Here is a 27,493-nt window from a genome sequence, read left to right as displayed (position 1 = left end):
CCTATGCCGCCAGGGGCCAGCCTGACACATGATGCTCTGACTATGCCCTTTTCACCCCCAACCACACCCCTACACCAGGGAAATTCCCAGGTGGAGGATTAAGATGGCTTTATGGCCACCTTGCATTGTCAGAGCTGTGCAAAAGAATCCTGATGGACCTGAGAATTGGGCCCAGAGGGTTGGACTGTCGATTTCAGTCACATCGGTGTAAATCCAGAGGCACGGGGGTGAAGGCAATGATGTTCTTCCTCATGTATGGTAGTCTGAACGGGAGCAGAACGTGACCCAGATCCTCTAGAACATGCAGGCACACAAAGTTGCATTCTAGCAATAGAATCTGTTTGCGTAAACTTGAAAAGTGCACAGTCAGTCTTTGGGCTTGGCAACGCTAGCGGGTGCTGCTACCTGGTCTGGGGGTGGGGTGGGCGCTAAAAATATGGAGGAGATGCTCAACTTTGATTTTATTTTTAAAGCTACGTGTCTAGCTCTTTTCTTTGGTACAACCCTTGGAAATGTAAACCAATCGCTCTGGTTGAAGAGCTTCGCTTCGCTCCACAGCAGGTGACAGAAGGTGACCCGCCTACACAGCCTAACTAATAGGTCAACCAGGTTTGGGGGGGTGTAGCCCAAAGATTCATCTCACTAATCCTCCCCAAAATCCTTCAGTCAGCTCTGCACATACCTGTGTTAGTCTAGTGCATGGGCATTGGGTCTGTCTGAGTAAGGAGCAGACACAATGTTGTTTTGCAGGCCTGCCCAAATATTCTAAAGCCACTTTGGAAAATGGAAACCTTTATACCTTCCATAGCTGCCACTGAAATCCCTTAAAGAACCTGTTTTACTCCAGTGAGTCCACTGAGTTCAAAGAACGTGTTGAAGACATTGAATCCAAATATTAAACTCATTTACACACAATAACGAGACTTCCAGGAGCCATTAAACAACATAATGCTTCCTCATTGACTAGGGAACATCTTACACCTGTTAATGGCACATGCCAGCTCCAGAGGACCCTGGACTCACACAGCACTATTCTAGTCTATGCACTGTAGTAGCTGAGCACTTTCCAGTACAGCATTAAGCAATGCAACTAACATCTCTCATGTTTGTCCTTTGGTTTGTAATTTATTTACATAGGCCCATGTCTACACCAACGAGCCTTACAGGGGCACAGCTGTACCCAATGCAGCTGCGCTGCTGTAAGATTGCTGGCGTAGTCACTCTGTGCCGACAGGAGAGAGCTCTCCTGGAGACGTAGTAAAACCCCCTCAAGGCGTGGCAGTAGCTGTATTGGCAGGAGAAGTGTGGTTTTTTTCACACCTCTGAGCACCATAAGTTTTGCTAGCAAAAGTGGTCGTGTAGACATGGCCTTACTTTATGTACATGTTGCTATATGTTTTTGTTAGAGAAGGCGAGGTCAAAGAAATATGCCTGGCACTTGGAGCAGAAGATTGTGAAATTTGTGATGGCCCTTAGTCCCTGAGGATGTTAATTTCACAGTCTTGCGCTGGCCGATGAGAAAGCTCTGTCTCTTGCACAGATGAGTTTTATCCTAATTGTAGGGAGTGTCATTGTGCCAGAAGAGTGGCCACAGTCTTCATCTCAGGGCTGTAAGCAAAATGTTAGATATCTGAGTCCAGCCTATTGAGCACCTGGAAGTTAAGAGCCTGATATGCAGTCCTTTACAGTCAATGGAAAGATTCTCATTAGGCAGGTACTGCAGGTTTGTGGATAAGGCACTTGCCTAAGAGTGAGGTGACTTAGTTCTCATCCCAGCTCTGTTACTGATCTGCTATCTGACTACTTTATTCTTCCCACCATTTGTCTACCTTGTCTAATTATAGTAAGCTCTGTGGGGAAGAGGCTGTCTCTCACTATGTTTGTACAGCACCCAACACCTGTGGGGCCTGGATCTCAGCTGTAGCCTCTAAATACTAATGTAATATACAAATGATGTATAATCATAATATTTACTTTGGTGGGCTTTGCCTTGTTTGTACAGAATCTGAGCAACCTCCCAGCCAATACGCCACTAGGATAGGGCCATAGTTGGGACCAGTGTAAAAAACATGGCTTTCTGAGAGACCCTCAAGAGCTGGCCTGGAGGTGGGAATGGTGGCTCTAAGCAAGTTTAACATACACTCGCAGGAAAAAAAAGAACAAACCTGCAGCCACTTTGCACACCCACGTCTCAACACAGAGAATTCCCAACCAAAAGTGAAAGGCAATCTCCCACTCTGCTCACAAATACCAGCCCTTGTCAAGCTCCTCTTCCCCACAAACCTAGATGAGTATCATGGTGCTATCTGAAGGTCAACAGATTTGGGATACTGCAGCTCAGTGTGCAAAGTGAATTCCAAAAGTGACTCAAGACTCTTCCTGGGGAACACCCCGCTGGTAGCTTCCTCCATTATGGCTGATCCAGCTTGACCACCTCCATTAGCACATCAGCGGCAGTAATGCCCATGGAGAGAGGCAGGCTCTCGAGCCACTTAGGGCTTTATAGCTCAAACCTAACCCCTTAAGCTGCTCCCGGAGACCCCAGAGTCAATCAGGCACATCCTACAGCACTAGCGTCAGGAGCTCACAATGATTTGGAGAAGAGTACCCATAGTCCAGCAGGCCAAACCCAAGAGTTGGGTGCACCTGATGAACAACACACCAGCCAGCCACAGATAACAAGAATGCCTGCTTAGTGGAGCAGATGTGGCACTGACTCTGCCATGGCAGGCAGAGAGAGAGGAGAGGTAAGAAGAGGGAAAGGATTGGAGCCCTGACTGAGCCCCATCTCCCCTGCAGTCTGTAGGTTGGGAATCAGCAGGGGTATGGAGGCAGCACACCAGGAGGTCAGGCCTGTAGTGGAGAAGGACAGATAGGGAGCCCCGAGGAGCCCTTTGCATAGTGGTGCGCCAGCAGCAAGAAGCTGGTATCCTGATAGTTAGGCAGTGCACAGCAGGACTGACCAGGAAAAGGCTAGAAAGGTGAGAGGGGCAGAGGACGTAGATATAGCTACACGTCCATGTTTCTTATTTTCCTACCCTGATCCTGTCTTTGTTTTGCCAGTCTTTTTTCTTTTCTTTTCCATTCAGTGCCATTTATATACAGATGCAGCATTAGCAGCCGAGTCTGTACCTCGGGTGCCACAGATACCCATGGATCAAAGCTGGAGGATAAAAAGACACAGAGCTGCTCCCTTGACAACCTAGCTGAGGCCCCTTTCCTGTTTGAAACAAAACCTTAAGAACACTGATTTAGAGAAAGCAAAAAAAATGCCTACGAAGCTGCTTCTCCGAGGGGCTGCGGGGCAGGGAGAGAAGGAAATGGGCACTTTGAAGTAGACCCTAAAGCTGGAGTCACTCAGTTTCACTGGAACTTGTTTAAACTGTGTGTGCTGGTTGCCCTGGTAACTGGAAACCAGGTGATTTTCCTCTGAGAAGCAGTGTGGTTTCCAGGTCCCAGCATGAGGTGGGCGGCTAGGATGCCTGGGTTCTATTCCTGCCTCTGCCACTGCCACGCCGGGTAACCTTGGACAAGTCACTTCATGCCTCCACTCCCCTTCCTATCCCCTGTCTCTGTTTTTTCTATTTACCGTGTCAGCGCCTTTCGGCCAGGCACTGTCCCTTGCCATGTGTACCGACAGGGCCGAGCACAAGGGGGCTTCAGTCTTGGTTGGGGCCTCTAGAGATGATTAATAATAATTCATCCCCATGGGCTGAGGGGGAGGAGAGGGCTAAGGAGCCGCCTGTAAAGCACCTGGAAGCAATCCTCATCACCAGCCCCCTCTTCCCTCCTCTCCCCTTTTCCTTCCCTCCACCAGTGCCTGCCCTTCCTCCCTCTCCTCCCCTCCTCTTCCTCCCTCCCCTCCCCCTTCCCCCCCACTTCTCCCTCCCCGCCCCGCCCCTCCCGCGCAGCATCCGGCTCCCCGGCGGTGGGCGGGGCCGCGCCACCGGACTCCGCCCCCGGGCAGTGACTGCGCCTCGGCCCGGGCCTCCTCCCTCCCTGCCTGCCTGGCTGCCGGCGGCTGCTCGCGCTCGCTGTCTGTCTGTCTGTCTCCGCGCCGCTGCCCGAGCGCCATGGCGGACCAGCCCGCAGAGGCCGCCCCGGCCCCGGCCCCGGCGCCCGCCGGCGGCTCGCAGCGCCTGCTCTTCTCTCACGACCTGGTGTCGGGCCGCTACCGGGGCTCGGTGCGCTTCGGCCTGGTGCGCCTCATCCACGGCGAGGACTCCGACTCGGAGGAGGACGAGGGCGGCCGCGGCGCCGGGGCCGGCAGCTCGGGGGGTTCCGAGTCCGGGGCCCCCGGGGCCGGCGGGGCTGAGGAGAGCCGGGCCAGCCCGCTGCGCCGCGGCTACGTGCGGGTCCAGTGGTACCCGGAGGGCATCAAGCAGCACGTCAAGGAGACCAAGGTGAGCGGGCTCATCTGCATCTCATCTGCATGGATTCGCACGCGCGGGGCGTGGGGGGGGGGGGGGGAGCCGCCGGCGTGGAACCGGTGCGGAACCGGTGCGAGCCCAGGCGCCGGCCCGTGATGCTTCACCCCGCGCCTTGGGGCTCTGCCCCCGGCCACGGCCTGGGGCCGCCGCGATCCGCCAGCCCTCCTCGGAAATCCCCCGCTTCCCCGGCCTGCCCGGGCAGGGAGCTTTCCTCCAAATCATCTCCAGCCTGGCTGGCTGTCGGTCACATGCGCCCCCTGCACCCGCCGCTGCCAGTTCTGGAGGGTGCTGTCTGTCCGCTCAGCGCTGCCCATCGTGACAACAAAAGGATGCCGAGATTAGGGCCAGGGGCCTTGTCCCTGGATTGCCCTGCAAGCCTGTGGGGCTGTGCAGAGAAGATAGGAAGGGCACCCCTGTATCTTCATGGGAAAAACTTACATGGCGATTATTCCTGGTGTCAGGAGGCACTTTGGTATGGGATGGTTGTTATACCTCATTAATGTACTGTGTTGCCTCCTATTGGAAGTCTCACTGGCCTCTTGTGTGCTCATTTTGTTGGGGTTGAAATATATTTCCCTTCTTTCATGAAACTTTAAAGGGCAGCGTTTAATTCTCCTTGTGTCTCTAACCGGGAAGGGATACGGCTCTTAGCTGCCTAGAGGAGATCAAAATGCAGCTGTCTCATTCAGATTTTGCTTTACATTTTACAATAATCCTAAAATGTCCAGGAAACTGTGATAATGGCCCTTGTCTGTGAAGGTGAATTAAACAGTGCCCTGTTAAGAGATTCTCTGTTCTTGGGGGAGAAATGGGTGCACTGCCTTTTTTTTCTAAAAAATAATAAAAATCTCAATATAGGGGAGTTAACTGCTAAATACAATAGCCTTTGACAGTTAAAGATTTCAGTGTGACGTAATGGTATACAGACGTGAAGTGGATTCATGGATTTACTTTTTTTTTCCTGAATGTGTATTCCTATCAGTCATGCATATGTTAATTCCTGACCTTTAATTATACTTGAAGCAAGATGTGAGTGGTTTAGAGTACTCCCACTTCCCAAAGTTAGTCTAGTGCTGCCTTTTACATGCAGTGACTGACAGTAGATGGGAGACAAAAGAGAGAGGGCACTGTAACATAATACAAAGGGGCTTGGGATGAATGGGTACCACACACAACAGAAGGCCTGTGCTATCATTGAAACAGAAAGAAGCTGCATGCTATTTTACGGTGGTAAGTGAAAATATGCATCTCTTAGCACAATCTTTTACCCACCCCCTCAAAATCATGCAACAGACTTCTGTTGAAAGCAATGCATTTGTAATTCCGGTAGAAATTGGCAGGATCACACAACACTAATAGGTAGAGCTTAATGCAGATTGTATTGTCGCTAAGCATGTTGAATCTTGTTTAAAATCTATGAAAAATGAATAAGGAATAATATCTACAATATTTCTAGAGTTTAAAAAACAAAGACTCTCATTTTGGTTTTGTTGTCCTTAAGCCAGAATGATTGCTTTTCAAATAAAATCTTCAACCAAAATGTTTAGATGTGGTGGCTAAAGTTAAGCTTTCAAATTAATTCTTCAGCTGCTAAAACGGGCCACTTGGGGTGTGTAAATATGGATTTAGGAGTCCGGCATTAGACATTCAGGTTTGAAAATGTTAGCCCTTGTTTTATCAAGTTATATTTATACCACATTGCAATATGGAAAACGCAGGAGACCTGAAAGTAACAGAATTCAAAGTAGACTACTTAAATGGGTAGCTCCTTTCCTTTCCCTTTTATAGCCGTATCCCTTCAGTGAGGGTGTAAGAGTATCCAGGTAATATGCATTAGTGCCTAAATTGTCCTGTTGACTTTCCATTTGAAAATCTGCCCCAGTGACAAAATTTATGGAAGCCTTCAGGTACAATTTGGACTGCAATTTACATTTGGTTAAAAACAATATCTTACAAAAACTTGAGACCAATAGAAATGTAGCCCTGACATAAACACTTTTGCTATAAACAACTTTAAAAATAAACTCTTCCCTGTATTTCTTCTGACTCAAACATTGCCCACTGTTAATAGGTGAGAACCGAAATGTTAAACCGGCACATTGACTCTTCACTGTCCAAGTGAAGAGAGATGCAAAATGTAAACACCACATATTTGTGGTGGGGAGGAGAACATTAATTGCCATTTTAATAGTTTAAAGTGTTAGTAACTAACTGTAAGCAAGGGTATGTATTTTTTAAACATTATTTTAAATCTGACTCTTGCAAAGGTACCTCTAGCTGTGAGATTGCAAGTTTCACTTTCTTTGAAAGTATTTAACGTGATTACCTACAGCCTGATAAAATTAAATCAGGGATTTAAGATTAAAATTCTTCCCTACGCTCCTCCCAGTTCTTTTGAAAGCCTACTTTCCTTACTACTAGTCATTGGTTTTGCAATGGAGAGGGACTAGAGATAGTCAAAAGTGGTCAATTTTAGAGCTGGAAAAAAGAAACCAGTCTGCTGACTTTAAGCCTTGAGACTATGAGTAAATGAGGCTTGTCTACTTGGAGTAGCAGTGAGCACTACAGGGTGTTTGAAACAGCACTATATAAAAGCGTACTAGGGAACTTTTAATGGGCAGGAGCAGGGGCCACATGGACGGATTAATACGCAGAAATCACGTTCCTGTAGTGTGTTACCCCAGCATGTAGAACAGCTTTTGGTTTATGCCTCAGTGTCCTTATGTGGACACACCTCTACCTTACAAAGGTGTGAGGCTTAATTCATTGGTGTGTGTAAAGCACTTTAAGATCTTTAAATAGGATCTGTTTAAGTGTAAAATATTATTACTGGCAAGTTCACCCATTTAGCTTCAGAGAGGGCAGAAACCCAGAAAAGGCTGTTATAAGGAACATATGTTATATGTTGCTACATGTTGCTATATAACATGTAGCAACATATAAGGATAACAGAAGATAACCACTAACTTCTTATGCAAATGTAGAAAGTTGCAGGGCTGTTCTCTAAACTATATAACCAGGCAACCTGAATTAGAACTTTACCACTATTCCTAATTTGTCCTTCTAAAGCCAGGTTAAAAGTAAATCTTCCTAATATGTTAGGGAATGGATAGTGATAAGCTAATCTTTTTCATTCCTTAGCCTCAATAGCTTTTTGGCATTCCTGTGCTGACATATTGTGGCAGTAAATGTTGGAGACCAATATCTGCTTGGATTTAAACAATCGCCTTCATTAATATTAATATTTAGTAAAATTGTTCTCTTACCACAGAACGTGAATTTAGGATCTGTGGTAACAGATGAAGACCCTTTGGCCCGACCATTGGAGCAAGTAGATTAAGCTTCCTTATTTGATTCCTGAATATAGTTATTTTCCTAAATCCAGTACCCATTAGTAGTGTCAGTAGCAAGGTTCTTCTCTGGTGGCATAGATTCTGGCATCCACACCAGTTTTTTATATGCTACCTCTTCATGTTCCTTTCAAACTTGCCGTTCTACCCTCTGCATGTAATCTCGGACACTGAAACAATTTGAAAATCTTGGTTGCTGACTAGCCCAAAATCTCCTGTTTTGAGAGCGTGCATCTCATCTGAGTCCTGGCTTGTCCTCAACCCCTTCTTAAAAACATGTGGCAAAACTTGAATCACCCTCCTTCTTGTTGATGTAAGTTGTGCGCATACGGACACTGTCCTCACATTGAACATAATTCTTGTTCTTTTTAATTTGCCATCCTAAAGAGATGGAGCAATTGCTGACTGGCATCAGTGGAGTTGCAGCAACCACTTTCCGAGCAAAGGAGTTACAAACACTTTGAACCCAGTCTAACTTTCATTTCAAGGGTTTCTCCCCTAGTATGCATTTAGGAAAGGTGGTGAGCGAAAATGTATAAGTGTAATTAATGTTAATAGATACTTTATGATGCATTTAAAAACACTTTTCCCTTCTCTTATCACCTTTCATCCCAGGATGTCAAAGCTCTTTTCAAACTCTAATCTTCACAAAGCCCGGTATTCCCATTTTCTAGATGGGGAAAATGAGGTGCTCTGGTTATGAGTTCACAGGAGGTCAGATGTCCTGACTTCCGGTTCTGTGCTGTAACAATGCCTATTTCGTCAGTAGTAAAAGGCCTTCTTGCCAAGGGAGACGAGAAGAAAAGTCTAGAATAGCACTAACCCAAGTGACAAATACTATAGTGCTAGTTTGTTTTTGAATTATCATGCTCAGCATGGGATAGTGGTAAGGAAAAAAATCCATTCTGATATAGCTTTGTACTGGTACTGCATGTCCTCCTTATTGTGTAGGTCAGGAGTATGCTGATCAAGTTGCATTGGCAGAAGTGTATACGTATCCAGGATTGGAACAGCCAGGTCAAGGTGTAGTGGCAGAAATGTGTTGGAAGTTTTTCTCATGCTAATGAAACTAATGAGTTAGTATTGCAGTTTGCTCTAAATTTTGGCTGTTGCTGCTGTTCCATTCAAGACTGCACTGGAAACCGATTCTAACCAGCAATCCAGTGACTGTTAACATTAGATACGTCTTGTTTTCTCTAGCTACCCCCAGAACTCTTATTGCCGGAGCCCTACCAAATTCACGGTCCATTTTGGTAAATTTCATGGTCAGAGGATTTTAAAAATCTAAATCCATGAAATTTAAGATATTTAAATCTGAAGTTTCACAGTGCTGTAACCATGGGAATCCCGACCCTAAAAAAAGGGGGTTATGGGGAATCGCAAGGCTATTGTAGGGGGTCGCGATATTGCCACCCTTACTTCTTGCGCTGCTGCTGGCAGCAGTGCTGCCGTCAGAGCTGGGTTCCCAGCCAGCAGCTGCAGAGCTTCCGGCAGCCGGGGAAAGTTCCTAGAGGTGGATATGACCCATCCCCAGGAGCAGCCTGTGCAGAGGAAGAGGAAGTCTCCCATCCCTCCTCAGCCTGGCCAGGACTAGCAGCTGGAGCCTGGCACATGGTAGGAGCCCATGGATGGGGCACCCCCAGCCCTGCTGCTTCCTGATTCTGGGTCCAGTGCTTGAGGATTAAAGGGCTCTTGGGTTGGCTGGCTGTGTGTGTGTGTGGGGGGGGGAGTGACCACGGTCCCTCCTTGGCTACAGCACCCTGAGCAGTCGACCACCTGTAAAGTGCCCGGCCAGCAGCTGCCACTCTCCGGCCTCCCAGTTCTGAAGGCGGCACAGAAGTAAGGGTGGCAATACTGCGACCCCCTACGATAGCCGGCTTTCACGGTCTATGATGTGTTTTTCACATTTGTGAATTTGGTAAGGCCCTACTCATTGCAGATCCAACTCTGCTTCCATCCCACACAGTCCTCCTGTTCCCTCCCACTGCTTATTCCTATAATTTCTTGACCTCAGATGCTGAGTCAGGAATATGAAGTGGCAAAAAACTGTTTTAAAGAAGTGAGTCCCATTTCATTTCAAAATTTCTTTTTTGTTTGGATTCTGTCCCTTAGTTATCAGTTTTGACTTAAACTTTTAAACAACCATTGTTCTGTATTTGCACTGTGAGGAATAAAAGTTTCCTGTTTAGGGCAGGTCTCTTCTCTTTATCCCGCTTGTAGTTGATATCAAACTTATCTTTTGAGATCCAAATACATAAGAACGGCCATACTGGGTCAGACTAATTGTTCATCTAGCCCAGTATCCTGTCTTCTGACAGTGGCTGGTGCCAGATGCTTCAGAGGGAGTGAACAGAATAGGGCAATTTATCAAGTGTTCCATCCCTACACATTGGAATCTGTGCTTCTTACTGCAGATGAGTTGCTGGTAATGGTCTGATCCTGGGAGTTGGCACATTGGCTTCAGCAGGAGTTAAGGCTGCACAGCATGGAACGCTCCTTATGGGCTCTGTCCTAAATTCTGAGTTATGTGGCTAGTTGTAGAAAATGTACTTGCCATCCGTTAGCAAGGAGCAACATGATGAGAAGATGCCCAATAATTCTTCTGGAATAAACATGCAACAACTCCCCTTCACCTCAACACTCTGTGCTTTGTGATTTTTCTCTCCAGTCTAATTCAGATCATGTAGTATGGGTTATTCAGGTGTTAATCATCGCTAGAGAGTTTTGTATGTGATACATAACCACGATTGATGGCTGAAAAATTAAGAGCCTGTGAAGCCTTCCATCTTCAAAGGCAGCCAACGTGTTTTTCTGTTTAGAAATTCACAGATGTAGGGTATTTAGCTTTTAACAGGTAAAGATGGATGGTTCTGGGTCACATAAGTATGATTTCTTGTCAGGCACTATGAATAAATGCTGATGGCTGTGCAGAATTGTAGTTTTGATGCGGTATGCGAATTTAAAACCCTAAACCATTAATACTGGTTTTTATTGAGCAGGGAAGCTGTATCTAACCCTCTCTTGCTTCTGACATTTCAGTTAGTCTCTCTGGAGATTTCTTAGGAACCACCTGACATTCACAGCGGTTAGAGAGAGGAGAAGGCTTACTGGAATTTTTTGCAGTTCTGTGAAAAATTGAATCACTTTAATGGATAACCCGTTTCAATCCTCTGAACATCTATTGCAAGGTTATTTGCCCTTGACTTGATTGTCCATTTTGCTCTGCAGGTTAATAACTTTGATTCATTTGACTCTGGCTCTGTAGACAAAAGATATGTCTCTACGTTATGGAGGCGACGGCTGTGTCTATGCTACTGCATGGCTATGTCAGCATAGCTAGGCAGGTGTAACCCCGTAGTATAGACACCGTTTCACTGACAAAAGGATTTCTCCTGTTGTGTAGGAAAACCAAATCCCCAAATTGTTAGCTATGTTGACAGAAGCCCTCTTCCATTGACATAGTTTATCTATGCTGGGGCTTATGTCAGAATAGTTACTGACAGGTGTAGCTGTGCTGATGCAACTTTTCAGTGTAGACCAGGTCTCAGGGATCATCACAAGCATTTTATAATAAAAATGAAACCTTGTGTAGCCTGCAATATCAAAACCACTTAAATAACAGCTAGCACTGTCCCATGGACATGAAGGATAGCAAAATAATCAGTATGAATTGCATGGAAGTGGTGTGATAATAGGCAGATGAAGAAATCCATACATAATTGTCTGACTGAGTCCATTTTTGTTTTTAAAATGTATAAAATCTTTCGTCAGGGAAAGGCGTTGAGATGCAGCATCTCTTTTTTCCAGTGCTGATTCTGCAGCAAATCAGCTGCATTCATCATGACATCAGATACAGTTAACAAATAGTTCTTGTTTTTCAGTTAAGATCCCATAGCTCTTGAAAATAAAAAATAACTTGGACATTTAACAAATGAGATAAGAGGATGAAAATCCATACCAGCCATTAAAGTACTTGCCTACACAAGTGAGGTTTTTGCTGCAACCCTCATAAGAAATCCTCCTTCATTTACATTATGCAAGTCAGAGAGCAGGCTGCCACAGACAAGCGGTTTGAAGCAGCTCTGAAAATTTAATTTTGTCATCTCTCTTGGAGAATCTGCATTGAGTTCAAATAGCAGAATTTTTTTGACAGATACTTCTGAGGACAAGATTTCACTTGTTTTCCTCCCCCTCCGCCACCTTTCTGTATCCCTCCCTCTGATTCCCCTTCTCATCAAAGAAAAGAGACATTTTAATATTTGGTGTCTGTGTTGGTACTAGGAGCAATGTTAATAACTGACATTTGCAAAGCTAAAAGCCTCATCCCATTTGACTGTTTAATTACTTGAGGGATTTCAAAGGCTCTGAACGTTGACGACACCTTCCTAAATGCTGGCTAGGAAGAACCTGCCTCATTATTTCCACTCTGCCTGTTCCCTCCCCACCATGTGCTTCTTTTTTCTTTTCTTTTTTTAGGATGGAACATCATCTTAGAAAACAACATTCCTCTCTGAAATCTTTGTACCTACTTTTGCATGTCATGCTTATGGTTACTAGAACTAAAAGAAGAGACTATTTTTTCAGTTTTGCTTTGTGCATTTGACAGAATTTGAATGTGTAATTCAGTTTCGCTGTTTTCCCAATATAGCTTTTTAACACAGTCATAATGGGAAGAAAATTTTTTAAAAATAGTATGTGATTCTGAAATCACATTAAGTGGCAGGAGGCTCCTTTTTTTTTAAAATAAATAAATAAAAGATTTTAAGTTGGCCAGTTTAAATAACAAACAAATGTAAATAAAATACATTTAAAAAGTTCTCCTTGCCATTTCCCATCACCATTACACCTACACATAACTTTGCAGCTTTTTGTCTGAAAGTTTGCTTATATTTACCAGGGACTTCAACCTCTGACATGTCAGGCTATTACAGCAGCTTAAAAAGGACTACCAACTTGAATTCTGTGAAATTGACTAGCATCAGAAGAAGTCCGTTTCCCATATTTCACTTCCTTTAGATAGTTTATCCTTTTTTAAATTCCATCTTTTTGAGAAGTATAAGGGTTTTTCTGCTCCCCATTGATGATTATTAAGGTATTTTCAGAAAGAGAGATGCTGACTATTCAGGGGACACAGCGAAACTGGTTATATGAGAAAGTATTGTCAAATGCACCAATAAACTGAAAAAATACGGTTTGTTTTTGCTAACTACTTTCAGCAATAGTGATCTTGGAGTTTGTCAACTATACAACATTTTCAGAAAAATGTGATGCAGCTACCTCTTGGGTGAAGCAGGTTAGTTGTTCAATGGCAATACTCCAACAGTTCAGGGAAAGAAATCAGGTGGTGTTTGTCACTTAACATGAAACTGTGAAGGGGGATTTCTTGTGTGCTGTATGTAGTTACACTGGTCAGAATCTGGTCAGAAAGTAGGGTACTAGTTAAAAGTTAGGAACTTAGTGAAAGTTTGTTCAAGTACAGCAGTGCTGAGCTTTTTACATGGTGACTCTGAAAATCCTTGTGGCAGCTGCAAGGCGCACCCCAGGATGTGACTATGCCACTTGAGTATTGTGGTACTGGAATCTGATGTCCTTGGTTTGTGTGTGGTTACCTTCATTCCTGAACTGAATGCAGAGTCAGAACTGGTTTTTGGGTTTGCTTTCCTCATCTTAGCTTGTCTTGGAAGCAGAAAGGATCTTCCTTCAGAACCCAGCTGTGCATTGAAAACAACAGGCTATAAAACTATAATAAAGTTATTGTGTTGGCTATGTCTGTACAGCAATAAAAGCTGTACTGAACCTTGTCTTTGGACTGCAGTGATTTCTGTTATGGGCTCATTGCTTTAAGACATTGTTCAGGCTCCACAGAGGAGCTGACAAAGTGAAACTCCTTGAAAGTTTAACCACTGGATGAAAATCTTCAGTATATTTTTATAGAGGAACAGACACATCTGTATCTCCTACAAATCCATTTTGGACACCGACAAACCAAATTTTAGTGGGGCAGAATGTAGAAGTTTGGCTTTTTTTTTAATGTGCAATTCAGCTACTCTAAAGAAGATATGCCTGGTAAGCACTGAGTTCAGCGTTGCTTCCACTTTTGCAGGCTAGCCATCTTACAAATAGAAAGGATAAAAACACAAGGACCAACGTGGTCAGATTTTAAAAATAATAAAAATCTGTTAACGACTAAAATTTTTTCCAAATAGATCTGTTTTAAGCCTAATGTAATTGTCTTTGCTTTGTGTGCACAGTGGTAAGTGGACGTGCACAGAGGTAAGTGCACATACGTACTATTAACTTGAAGAAACTTACGGGTATCCATATGTTAAGCATTATTGGCATCCTCTAATGAAAGGAGCAATAACCTGTTGGAACGGGGACATTCATTGGCTAGTAAGCTACTTGAGGCAGTGACCTCGGCTCCTTCTATGTCTCACACAAGGCCAGGCTTTGGCATTTAATAACCAATGAATGATTAGAAACTAATGTAAATATTGCCTTGGCCCCCAGACCTTTCTTTAAAGAACCTGCAGACTTTGGAAGTTTTTGCCCGTTAGGTTTCTAGTTTCCAGCACTTGTGTATCCCCAGATGAATTAGGTGTAGGTATGTTGGAGGACAGATAAACACTAAGCTGGAAAGCTCATTTCTCTTGTGTATTTTTCAGCATTTGGATAACTTTCAAAACTGAGTGCCTAAGATTAGGCTTCTAAATGAGCGGCCCAGTTTTCAAAAGTTATGAACATCCAACCTCCCTGTGGCATCACACAGCGCTGCTGGGTGCTGAGCCCTTTTGAAAATTGTGTCATTTATTTAGGATCCTAAATATGGATTTATTCCCAACTTTAGGCATTGAGCTCTAGAAATTGTGGCCTTAGTTTTCTTTGTTGCAGTTGTTGATGCTGCTCCCTGGGATATGAAATGGGTGAACAGTATGGCAATCAGGAGCTGTGGGAAAGCTGTTTGGGGAGAGGAAGGGGGTAATCGATATCCTGCTATACCTTCTGTTAAGTTTGTGAGCTTTTCTTTTTCCAGTAGTAAATTTTAAACAGAAAACTCTACTCAATTTGCGTTTGTGCTGCTATCATTTCACAGCCCCCAGTTTGTGTCCAAGATGAACAGAAAGTAAATGGCTATGCCATTGCTCCATTAAGTAGCAGCTATTTTATAACATAAAAATTGCACAACTTGCAATTCCTTATTCAGGATGTGTCACAAACACTGTTTGAGTGATAAGTTCCTATAGCTGCTTGTGATGGTGATGCTCTTTTTATAAAGATGGAGCTCAAGACTGGTAAGAAGGCTAGGCAGGGAGAAGCAAAGACAAGCAGGGGAGCCGTCTAATCACCAAGTAAAAAGACCAGAGTTGAGGCCTTCACCTCCTTCTCCTTAGGTAGAAACTGGGGATTTTCTGGTATCTTAGCTGTATCATTTTCATTAAAAAATAACTGCAGTATTTCCATCCCATTCAGTGGAAGATGAAGCTTTTACTTAGAGTAAAATAGGTTAGTACTGGAGGGGCTAGAATTTGTTCCATCAGGACTAATTTTTTTTTTGCCTATTTTTCTAAAGACACTATTATAATTTTCTTGAGTGAAAGAGGATTATGTGTATGAATCATTTTTGTTTTAAGAAATAGGGTGCTGTTTTTTTGCTGATAAGGATACTTAGCACTTACCTAGCACTTTTAATCTTCAAAGCATTTTTCAAACATTAATATCGCAGGACTTCGGTGGCCATTTCGCCATTAGGGAAACTTTGTAAAAATTTCCCACCATTGCTCTCACAACTTCAGTCAGGTGGTGGTAGTGATATTGAGAACCCTGGAGAAGTTGGGCTGCTGTTGTGTTAAGTACTCTGTTCATTAGACAGGTTAGACAGCATGGTAATAAACACCTGTGAAGCTGCACCTGAGTTGTATTAATTGAAGGAAACATTTGGAAAATCCTCAATGCAGACACAGCCAGAGACTTCTGTTCTTGACATATTATCCCTCCTCCATGACTTCCATAGCACATCGGCTCACATGCTATGTCTGTGCAGAATTTTGCCACTATGCAATTACAGTCTGCATTCAGATTTTAGGGGTTATCCCTGCTGATTCTGGAGCTCAGATCACCTTTTCAAAGGTCTCTTCATTTGGTCTGGTGAGTAATTTTTTAAGATTAGCAAGTAAACCATTGTGGTGATTGATAATGGGGAAAAATGGTAAAGGATAGGCAAGGACACTTTTGTGTGGTCTAGTAAACTTTCATGACAGTTTTGGAAGGCTGCCTCAAACATTTTGTATTAGAAATATATTCAGTAATGTATACGTTTCTCAGATGGGCCCAATTTTATAGGCCATTAAATTCTGGAAGGATGTTTAATACCTTAAAGGTGTTTCTAGAATCCAAGAGGTATTAAGAATCCATCTTAGTCTTAAAGTACACTGGTTAAATGAACTGATTTTAGAGCTTTGTCCTGAGTGGAAGTGTGGTAGCTACAACAGTTTTTAAGCACAGTTGTAACTACAGTAGAACCTCAGAATTACGAACACCTCAGGAATGGAGGTTGTTTGTAACTCTGAAATGTTCATAACTCTGAACAAAACGTTATGGTTGGTCTTTCAAAAGTTTACAACTGAACGTTAACTTAGTACAGCTTTGAAACTTTACTATGCAGAAGAAAGTCTGTTTCCCTTTATTTTTTTAGTAGTTTACATGTAACTGTACTGTACTGTATTTGCGTTTTTTGTCTCTGATTGCTGCCTGGTTGCAAACTTTCTGTTCCAAATGAGGTGTGTGGTTGACTGGTCAGTTTGTAACTCTGGTGATTGTAACTGAGGTTCTACTGTAATGTAGTTCCTAGGATGACTTCTCTGACCAGAATGGATACTGTTGTTTTTCTTCATCATGCTAAGGTCCGCAGATATGTTACAGTGGGTTTTTTCAGCTTGCTTGCCACTTGAGGGCAGAATCAAACTGGTCAGTTCTGGGCAGCAGAGGAATGCCCCAACCTCTTGATATCCCTGCCCTACCCCCACCCCCCACAGCAGTTCTGTCTGTCTCCCCACTCCCCAGCATCAGGCAACACACCCAGAGCTTTTCTAAAGGAAAGGTCAAAATTTTATTGTAAATATTCAGCAACATTTTGCCTCATCATTGATCTGTCTAATTCCCAGCAGCATCCCAAGCTGCGTTTGCCTTTTAGGGAGATTGTCATCTTATCTCTGCTTCCCCTTCTATTTTTGAAGTTGGGAGCTTTCTCTGAGATCGAGTATTGTACTCAAAACAGCATAGTCATGTCTCCTGTGCTGAGATTTGCCATGTGGCCCTCAATCTATATACATTCACCAAATTTGATATTTGGGTCATCCTGTCTTTAGCCAGTGCCATTTTGGTCAGAAATCTTCTCCACATCCGAATGCCTAGGGGTTATGGAGGATGTTATGTACTCTGGTATGTAACCTATGATTTAAATCAGCTTTTGTACCAAATGATTGGAGAATAGCTAAGGTAACACCAATATTTTAAAAAGTCTCCAGAGACAATCCTGGCAATTACAGGCCGGTAAGTCTAACTTCAGTACCAGGCAAATTGGTTGAAATTATAGTAAAGAACAGAATTATCTGACGCATAGATGAACACGATTTGTTGGGGAAGAATCAACATCTTTTTTATAAAGAGAAATCAAGCCTCACCAATCTACTAGAATTATCTGAGGGGTTAACAAGCATGTGGACAAGGATGATCCAGTGGATATAGTGTACTTAGATTTTTAGAAAGCCTTTGACAAGATCCTTCACCAAAGGCTTTTAAGCAGAGTAAGCTGTCATGGGATAAGAGCGAAGGTAGTCTTCTGGATCAGTAACTGGTTAAATGATAGGAAACAAAGGGGAGGAATAAATGGTCAGTTTTCAGAATGAAGAGAGGTAAATAGTGGTGTCCCCGAAGGGGTCTGAATTGGGACCAGTACTGTTCAACATATTCATAAATGATCTGGAAAAAGGGGTAAACAGTGAGGTGGCAAAGTTTGCACATGATACAAAACACCTACTTGCTAGTTAAGTCCAAAGCGGACTGTGAAGAGTTTTAAGGGGATCTCAGAAAACTGGGTGACTGGGCAACAAAATGGCAGATGAAATTCAATGTTCATAAATGCAAAGTAGTGCACATTGGAAAACATAATCCTAACTATACGTATAAAATGGTGGGGTTTAAATTAGCTGTTACCACTCAAGAAAGAGATCTTGAAGTCATTGTGGAGAGTTCTCTGAAACACCCACTCAGTGTGCAGCAGTAGTCAAAAAAAGCCAACAGCATGTTGGAAATCATTAGGACAGGGATAGATAATAACACAGAAAATACCATGGATTTATAGAGGCAATATGATATGCTCACATCTTGAATACTGCATGTAGATCTGGTCACCCCATCTCAAAAAAGATATATTGGAAAAAGTACAGGAAAGGGTGGATAGGTCCATCAATGGCTATTAGCCAGGAAAGGTAGGGATGCAAACCCATGCTCTGAAGTGTCCCTAGCCTCTGTTTGCCAGAAGCTGGGAATGGGTGACAGGAGATGAATCATTTGATGATTACCTGTTCTGTTCATTCCCTCTGAAACACTTGACATTGGCCACTGTCGGAAGAGGGGACACTGGGCCATTAGTCTGACCCAGTATGGCCGTTCTTATATATATGAGATGTCAACATCCAAAATAAAGTATATAAGGGGCAATTCTGCTTCTCACCCTGAAGTCACACTGCTGTGAAAATCCTATTGTAACAGATCTATGGACATGAATAACAATGGGAAAAGATATATGTGCTTACTAGAAAATGTCCTTTATTTGAATTATGGTGTCCACAGATGCAGCCCACCCCAGAGACAAATGGTTCATCCAGAATAAAGAGGGAAATTGACATCCAAAGATTTGGGGTTGGTTTGTTAAGGGGGATTTCCCATGCTCAGTAGTAGGAGAAATCATTTTGCTTTTTTATTTTTCAAAGTCTATTTAACACAGTCTGTAGTTAGGAGAAGTAGGTTTGAATTATTCTGGCTGTGAGAATTATCCCATCTGGGGAAACTTCAGTGGGCAGGGCATTCCCATGCTGCTTGTGACTGACAGGTCTGGTTCTGGCCTTGAGCTGCAAGCTGGCTGCAGTACCCATTGTAATGGATCTGTGTGTGGACCTTTATTGCTCAAAGAGCGGAAATTTTCAGATAAACTGAGAATTTTTTCTATTCCGAACCACGTTATTAAACTGTGCTTTATAGAGTGCCTGGGGTTACAGTTTGTAACCGGTTTGGCGTGTATTCTTCAAAGAAAAAAATCCATTCACACTGTTCCGAGAAACTGTACTAGAACTTTACTTGACTAGCAGAAACAGTCATTTTTAAAGAGACGTTGTCAGATTGATTTGGGTCCAACATTTGATAATACCTAAAAGCAATCTGCTTTCTGTCATGTAATAATTCTGTTTTGGGAAGGTGTGAGGTGCTGCAGCTTAGCTGGAACATTGATAGAGGATTGTAGTGGGTGAAAGTGGGAATTCTGGAGAAATAATAGTCGCTGGAGTATGCACATTCATTGGTCTTCTCATCTTTGGGTGCGATGAGCCTAGAGAGTGCACGTGAGACTCCTCTTCCCTAGCCTCCAATCATTTCCTAGTTCTGGTGTATATTTACAGATATTTAACGCATACCTTAAGCATCTCAGTCCTAAAGCTTCTCCCTAACATATCAGTTTGATATCTTAATTAAACAAATGTGCTGGTCCTATCTAAAAGATATTTGGTGTTTCTTTTACATATCCACCAAAGCCTTGAATCTGTTGTCATCTGTCATTTCCATGAAAGCTACACAGATGTTTTTGTAGTGGTTTATTATATTGATCATACAGTTTTCTAGTACCTACCTATTCGCCCAGAACACCTACTGACCCATGTGGCTGGACCTTTGGTTTTGCCCTTTGGACTCCCAAACTAGAAAGTTCCTCTGTTTAGTTTTATGTGGGGTTAGAAATTTGTCCTGCACCAGCACGAGATGTCTTTTAGTTCACAAAGTAAATCTGCCCTTTAATAGCTATTGTGGTAAAGCGTTAAGCACTGTATAGCTTATTCTTCTGTAACAAAATGATGAAAAGGGCTGTGTGTTTTTGCTTGTGAATAATGGGTAGTTTTAGTGCCTGATTCTCTGCTGCCTTCCACCTTGTGTACACATGAATACCTGTGGAAAGTGGGAGTACAATGCTGCAGTGGGTATAAATGAATGGAGAATTCTGATTTGGTAGCATTTCACATCCTCTCTGCACTTGCAAGACACAAGTCAGGGTAGAAATTGGGCTTTAAAGGGTAAAGCTCAAATCATTGAGATAGGTGATGCCATAGGGACTTATGCAGCCCTCCATTTCTAGCACTTCTCTTCCTTTTGACTAAGAACAAGTTGTTACCAGTTCAGTATTCAACACTACTTCTGTCAGGGCAGGATATCGTTATCATCAAGAGGAATGATTTGATGATCTAATAGATTTCATGTGTGTCTTACTGTGCTCCTAAATGGAGGACTCTAATAATGAATATGTAATAAATAACAGGAACATGCTACCTCTTTAGAAACTCTGATCCTTGTTTGTATATCTAAAGCTCCTTAAACAGGTGTGGAAAAAAAATGCAGAAAGTGAGAGAAACAATCTGTTCTCAATTTTTCAGTGTTGATGCTTTAAGTTTTGGGAAAAGTCCAGGCTAGTATTCTGGCCTTTCCTTAGTTAAGTTGTTTTGTATTCTCAGTGGCATAAGTTAAAGCCAAAGAGTCAGCCTTACATATTAGTCTCAATTCTCAATTTACTGGCTTTCTCTCACAATAGTTAAAGAAATTTTTCACAGTTGAATTATGTCTTACGTTAAAATAGTGAATGTGGCATTAGTGTCAGTGCCATATTAATTCAACATATTCTGTTATTTAATTGGAGTTCACATGGAAAAACTCAGTGTGCATTTAGACTTAATTTAATCTCTTCCACTATGATGCTTTGGCTTCTCCTTTGGTTTTGCCCCCGCAGCTGCTTTGTCTTTCTTTGTGATTATTGCATGTATGACCATGACAGCAAGGCAGTTTTGCAGAGAAAATACTCTTATCTCTGGACTCCCATAACTGGTTTACTCCGCTCCAAGCAGCTGGAATGAGGGTGGACTTTTTGTCAGTGTTCACATCCTGAGGGGGAGAGTCGGGAGTTGCTGATGCAGTCAAAAAGGGATGGTAGCCCTACCTGCCTAAATCTGGAAAGCCCCCTGGCATCCCTAGCAACAGCCAATGTGGTATATTCCACAGATCACTCACCCCATCTGGAGTACAGTTAGTGTATAGGGTTCATCGCTTGGAGAGAAATGTAGTCAACATACATTTTTACCTTCCCTTTGATTCTGATTTGCCTTGATCTCCTCTTAATCTGTCTTTGAGTGTATTGTGTTGGTCCCTACCTGCTGGCAGGAGAACTACAATGAGAAACTCTCCGTGAAAGTACTGAATGGGCTGGTCCCTAGAGGTGGTGTTTACACAGCTGTCTTCTTCCTCTTCCTGCTGCCATACCAAAAGAAAACCCACTGAAGACTATCACTGTTTTACTTCTTGAATGGTGTATGTTTCCAGGGAGGTGTGGCTCATTGATTCAGGAGGGGTCACAAAAGCAGTGAAGGGAGCTCTTTCTCTTTGGAGACTTAATAGTTCTGAAACATGAATCCCCACCATAGATGAGGGCATTTTGTAGTAACATTAAGGAGAAATTCCTGCAGCCTCTTTTCTGTGCACTGCAGATTGGTCTCTCCTCTGTGCTAGAAAGCAGTGTGTTGGCTTAGTGGATTTATGTAACAGGCATAGGAACGAAAGGTCCCAAAACCTTTGGAAGACATTCTGTTTATGCTGGAGGTTTTCTATGAGCTTCGCGGGAGAGCTGCATTTATACGGTTCTGTCCATTGATGCCGAGAACATTCCCTGAAAGGCTGGAACTATTGGATGCAGTGTTCCAACATTATCGCGTTGCATCCAAATGGAGAAATGCCTTCAAGTTGAGAACAGGGCCTTGATTCACTTTGCCATTGAGGAGGCATTGGTGCGTGTAGTCAGCCAATTCAATGAACAAATGCCCTTTTAGGTATTTTTCCCTAACATATTTCCAGTCTTCTGGGTCAACTTCACTTTTAAGCGTAGTAATATTTGGGTAAACTTTGTTCTGGGACATGGTAAAGATGGGGAATTTTTCATATGCTCCCCTCTTGGTGTGGGACTGAAAGCAGAGACTCCAGGTAGGCACAGTGCAGTCAGATGCTGTTCTGTGCAAGCTTTCCCCACACAGCTGTGCTGCTGTATTTCACTCAGGCCTGACCCTCCGCACTGCTTCTGTTCCCATCCTGGGCCTCTCTGGAGAAGAGACCGCCTGTCATATTAAGTTGTGTAGTGGTTTTGCAATATGAATAAACGTCCACTAGGGACTAGGATGAAACAGTGACATGTATTTTCTTTTATGACCTAAAAGCCATGATTTGAACTTTGGCCTTCAGAGGTGAAACAGTACATTAACCCATCTTGGCATTGATACACCATTTTAGCGGGGGGGCTGGGACACTACTGAAATGTCATTTGTGTGTAAACAGCATATAGAGTGTTTGAGAAGCTATAGTTGTAGCTGAACATTTATATCTTCTGTCAGATCAAGGGTGTTGCCTTTGCATCATAGGACTTTCAAAAACTGTGCAGCAACGTCTCTCAAGAAATGCTGTAATGCTGCTATATATCAGTCTTCCTTTATGGAGTCTGTTTTGAAACCTAAATACTTTCTTCTTGCAGTTGCACATCTTTGTGTTCCCTTCCCAAAAAATGCTTTTGTGCATCATAGTGATGGATATGGATTGATTTCTGCTAATAGAATGACTTATTTTCTTAGGAAATGCTAAACTTCTTCCTATTCCACTATTTTCTGGTAAATTCTAGAAAGATTCTTTGAGAATCATGAAAGTGGTCTCTTTGCATGCTCAGACTGTCAGTAATATCTGATGGTGTGTTTTTCAATGCAGTATTACTCATGTATTTTCCATAATTCTTTCTTTTTTACAATTGCTCTCTGAAAGTGAGTGCCAGAGGTTTCCTTACCAAAATATTTTTTCCTCCATCATGTGTGCACACTGGTTCATTGTGGGCCTGGACTACAGATGTTACATTTCCTTTTTGCAAAAGGAGACTTGTAATTTGCCTTGGTCCATTCTGCACCTCCGATATTACTTGGACTTTGCAATGGTGTGTGTGTGTGTGTGTGTGTGTGTTTGTTAGAAGTGAAGAGGGACTGAGTTTTACATCTTTCTGCTTCTTTGTCGCTAAAGCTTTCTGAAATTATTAAAATACTTAGAGGAGGGTGCCATCATTTACAAGAATAAACAATATTAGAGGGAAAATAATTACTTTAAATTGATGTCATAAAGTTGCCACATCAAAAGCTTCATCTGCTTAAAGTAACTTAGTTGTTGGGGTTTTTTAAAATAGAGGTTTTAGCTTTAAGCAGAATGTTCATTTTGATTTTCAGGGTGCTGCTGTTCAAAGATACTGTACAACATTGTCTTAGAGAGATTTTGTTTCTTAGGGAGTAGAGAACTTCACTACAAGGAAGTGATGATTGCAGTGTTGGCAGATTATGGTTTTATCTTATCAGCCTGTTTAATACTAGCAAAGTCTCCAATGTGCTAAGCTAATAAATTTATGAAAACGTTTAGAAGTGTTGTCCTAGTTGTGACTTGTCAAGAAGGCTTACCCCTGATCTCTGTGCACGTAGTGACAATATAATTTTGATATGGTTCTGGAACATTGCTATGGCAGATGATTTAACATTGTGATTCAAGCACTCTCAGATGAGCGTATTCTGTATGTCTAGTGTTTCTTTTTATGTGTAACTGAATAATAATGGGAGTGCCAGTATTTCTGCTCATAACAAGTATATCCATAAAAATTAACTCTGAACTGAAACTAGCTATAGGAGGAATTAGGAACTTATGGTCAAAACACATTTTTTGCATGGAGGACCTAAAAATGATGAGTGGATTTCGAAGATGTGTATTTTCATAGTGGCAAAGAAATTCCAAGTTTCTTGAAAACCCACTCAGCCAGACAGCTTGCTCTGTGGTAGGTAGAGTACAGCTCTTCTATGAGAAATCTGTGAAACTAACTTTGCATTTCAGTGACCATGCTGAAAGAAATGCAAAATGTAAACAAGCTTAAATAGCAACTAGTAAATCTGGCTTAAAAAACTTCCGTCTTTCTTTCTTTAAGATGGTGTAGTAAATGGGTAAAGAAATGGGTTAGTTCACACTGGGGTTAAATTGACAATGCCCCTTGAATATATTCCACACCAGTACAAGCTTCATTCTTCTCCAAAACATTAAATTAAAGTTTAATTATAAAGTTTGTTAATTATTTTCCATGTTGTTCTACTGCTTCAAACTTTCAACTAAAAGCTCTGTGAGCCGGCAGACACCACACACACACACACACACACACACACACACACACACACACACACACACACACACACACACACACACACACACACACACACACACACACACACACACACACACACACACACACACACACACACACACACACACACACACACACAGATTGACGCTTTTTTAAGATCTGCTTGTACTGTCTCTGCCTGTTAGTTTGAGATCTTCCATACTGATCCAGATACTTGGGGATCTCCAAAGACAGAGTGAAAAGGTAAGGAAGCTTTCCCCTCTTTCTGGGGGAAATAAGGGAAATGGCCATTTCCCTCATTCATATCATGGCCAGGCTAACGATGACTAGCAGTTGGTATCTGACATGAAATGAATTGGTGAGTCTCTGCTGTTCCTAGCAGACAGATGTCAATATCACACAGCCACCACCACAGCTGGCATTAATTAATATCTTGGTTGGCAGTCCCAGTGAGGAGCCAAAGGATTTTCTTGGTAACATGTCCCTCACTGCTGAATGGTAGCCACACCTGAAGTGGACCTTCAGCTAGTCTATATGAGGAAACACATGTCCTCTGCTCCTCTTCGGTGGGAAAATTAAGTTAAGAACTCAGTAAACTCTCTCTAATTCTTAGTCCTTCAAGGAGATCTCTAGCAAAACCAGGGGAGACTGTTTTTACTTTAGAACTATCAAATCAAATCTCACTTTAAGAGATTTTTACATTATAAGGAAACAGAGGAGACAAACCCATTTCTTCCACTTTGTAAGTCATCTTGAGGAATTATTTTCTTTTCTCTCTTAAATTATTAATTCAGTAACCCCTTGTTCTCATTCTGGGCCAACATAAAAGGAGAGGCAAATCACTTTGTACTATACCCTTGATCTCATATCTATTAAATCTCCCCAAACACTGTCATTTCTATGCTACATAATCTTAGTTTCTTTGCAGTCTCATTGTGTGCATGTCCTATTACAATCTGCTCTCCGTGTATGTCCTGGTCTTACCTGCTTCGTTTACTAACACAAACGTGGGCTATTTTTACTTCTGTCAGGTCTAAGCTGTGGCAGAGCTCTGTGTTTCCTGTTATGCATCCACATCAACAAAACGGCTAACGAGGTTCTGAAAGGTCCAAAAGCTTTGTTTGTGGGGGTGCGGGAGGCAGAACAATGGTTTGTTTTACCTTGTAAAACTGACTGTGGATGTGTCTTTTTTGAGAGATTTTGAAACGTGATAAACTTGATATAGGATTGAGAGAGAATAAACCAGTGTTTCTCAATTTTATCTCCCCCCCCGGAATCTTTGCGTACCCATGCCATGCCCCCGGAACCCTTGCGCGCCCATGCCATACCGTCTGCCGAAAAGTGGAGAAAATCTTCCTCTTTTCGGCGGTGCGGTGCAGGCTTGATTTGAGAAACACTGGAATAAACCTTGAACTTCAAGATGATGCTTTCTAATCGTAACAATACATTGGGCAACCTGTGTACATCGATCATGAGACCGGACAGATTGAAGAATGGAATTTCTTAACTGCATCTTCTGTATCTCGGCAGCTTGCGGTGCCACAGTGAAGCTCTTGGGAATGAGCCGTTGTCCCTGCAGGGACAACGCATCGTGGCATGGCTGTTTCTCAGAGTTATTGTGGGACTGATAGGAAGTGCAGGTAGAAGCATGAGCTTGGCTGGGACTCTGGATTAGATCCTTGACTGGGCCCACAGACGCTTTAGACCCTGAGAGTAGTTTGATGCCATTTCCTACTAGCTTGAGTCTGCTCTGCTTCCCTTTTTGCAGAGTGCTGTTGTGATGGAGGGTTTGTGAGGTGGAAGGCATCTAGAGAGGTGGGTCTGGTGTGGAGGTTAGCAGCAGGGAAACCCAAACTAGTGCTCTGTCCCAGTAGCCAGAAACTCCTCATCCCTGTTGTTAGTGTCCCCTATTTATACCGAAGTAACTTTACTTTGATGTGGGGAGCGGGGAAGCTGCTTATGTCTGTATCCCTGGCCTCAGTATCTGTGTTGACTTCCTCTCTGAATGTAGAAATAAACATTAACATTGCTGCAGCCCTCATTGTATAAATTTCTAGCAGTCCCTTCACATTGCAGTTCTATCATCCTCTGTATTTGCAAACCTCCCCACTCCGACCAGTTTTAGTGTCTTCCTCAGATTTAAACATGGTTGAATTTACACCCTCCTCCCCTACCTTCCCTTCCCCCAGTCCCAAAAAAAGGGCAAGAAGCAGCCACATGGGCAAAGAGATGCTTGGCATTTTTTTGTTTAGTTGATCAAAACAGCTGCTGGCATCATGAGAGTTTGGGAATAGGTGCAGCTGCCCTAGAGGTTTCTTTGAAGACTTGCCAGTTGCTTAAACACTGTGACCTGCAAGTGTTTTAAGTAGCGTTTTCTGTAGCTAAGCATCACTGCTCCTATTCCTCACCTTGAAACCTTCAGGACAAGTCTGAGGATTGATTAAATCCGTACTGCAGAGGAGCAATCTTGGGAGCCAAGTACATAGTCATAGGAATGTACATAAAATAAAGGAGTGTTGAATAGATTTCAGTGCGATCACAGTCCAAAGTGTGGCAGCCTTTCATCTTGTTAATCCAGTGCAAGACCCTCCTTGCAAGGGAGAGCTTTATACATGTTGTTTAATCCATACATATACAATAAGGCCAACCAGCTGTGTCAGACCTTCAGTCTTGGCCACAACAAATGAAAAATGGCACACGTGGTTCTTTTAAAGGCTGTGGGGCTAGTGGCCTAAAAAATGTGTCCCCTCATTTGCTGGCATCACGTGTATTCCTAGCCTGTAGGTCTGAAGGCAAGAATGAGCAGGAAAGCAGTGATGTGTGAAGCATCATTAAGTACCTTGCAGGGTAAACCTGACATTGCACGTATGGCTGGCGGTGTAACCTAGGCGCATTGCTCATGGGTAATGAGAAATGAATATGCGCTGATTAATAAAGTGGAAACAAAGCTGGTGTTGCAAGGGGGAGGGGAATGACTTCTTTGTGTCCTAAGAATGAATCCATGATGCCCATATGTATAGCAGCATAATAGATGACGAGTGAGATTTTTCTGATAAGAGGCATACAAAAAATCTCTGGCAGGACAACAGCCAGCAGTGATGTCAGCAGTGGTCAGCAGTGATCCTAATGCTCATAGTTCTAGTCTGCAGGTATTCTCCGTCAAGAACCTTTCAATACAGGAACTGCTGCATCAGGAGACTTTTGGCTTT

At 42.9% G+C, this 27,493-nt stretch overlaps 1 protein-coding gene across 1 annotated transcript in view; it reads left to right on the top strand.

The window, feature by feature from the left end:
- The first annotated feature begins 3,869 nt into the window (after window positions 1-3,869).
- The window catches only part of UBE2O (ubiquitin conjugating enzyme E2 O), an 84,428-nt gene continuing 60,804 nt past the window's right edge, over window positions 3,870-27,493 (top strand). The window contains 1 exon segment of the mRNA XM_067547606.1: window positions 3,870-4,403. Coding sequence (XP_067403707.1) covers window positions 4,074-4,403 — 330 coding nt within the window. The 5' untranslated portion in view covers window positions 3,870-4,073.

Source organism: Emydura macquarii, unplaced genomic scaffold (assembly GCF_026122565.2).
Source record: "Emydura macquarii macquarii isolate MOO-44397 ecotype Brisbane River unplaced genomic scaffold, CSIRO-AGI_Emac_v2 contig_1230, whole genome shotgun sequence".
Taxonomy (NCBI): Eukaryota; Metazoa; Chordata; order Testudines; family Chelidae; genus Emydura; species Emydura macquarii.
The sequence above is the reverse complement of the archived record's forward strand: the minus strand, read 5'-3'. Positions and strand labels throughout refer to the sequence as shown.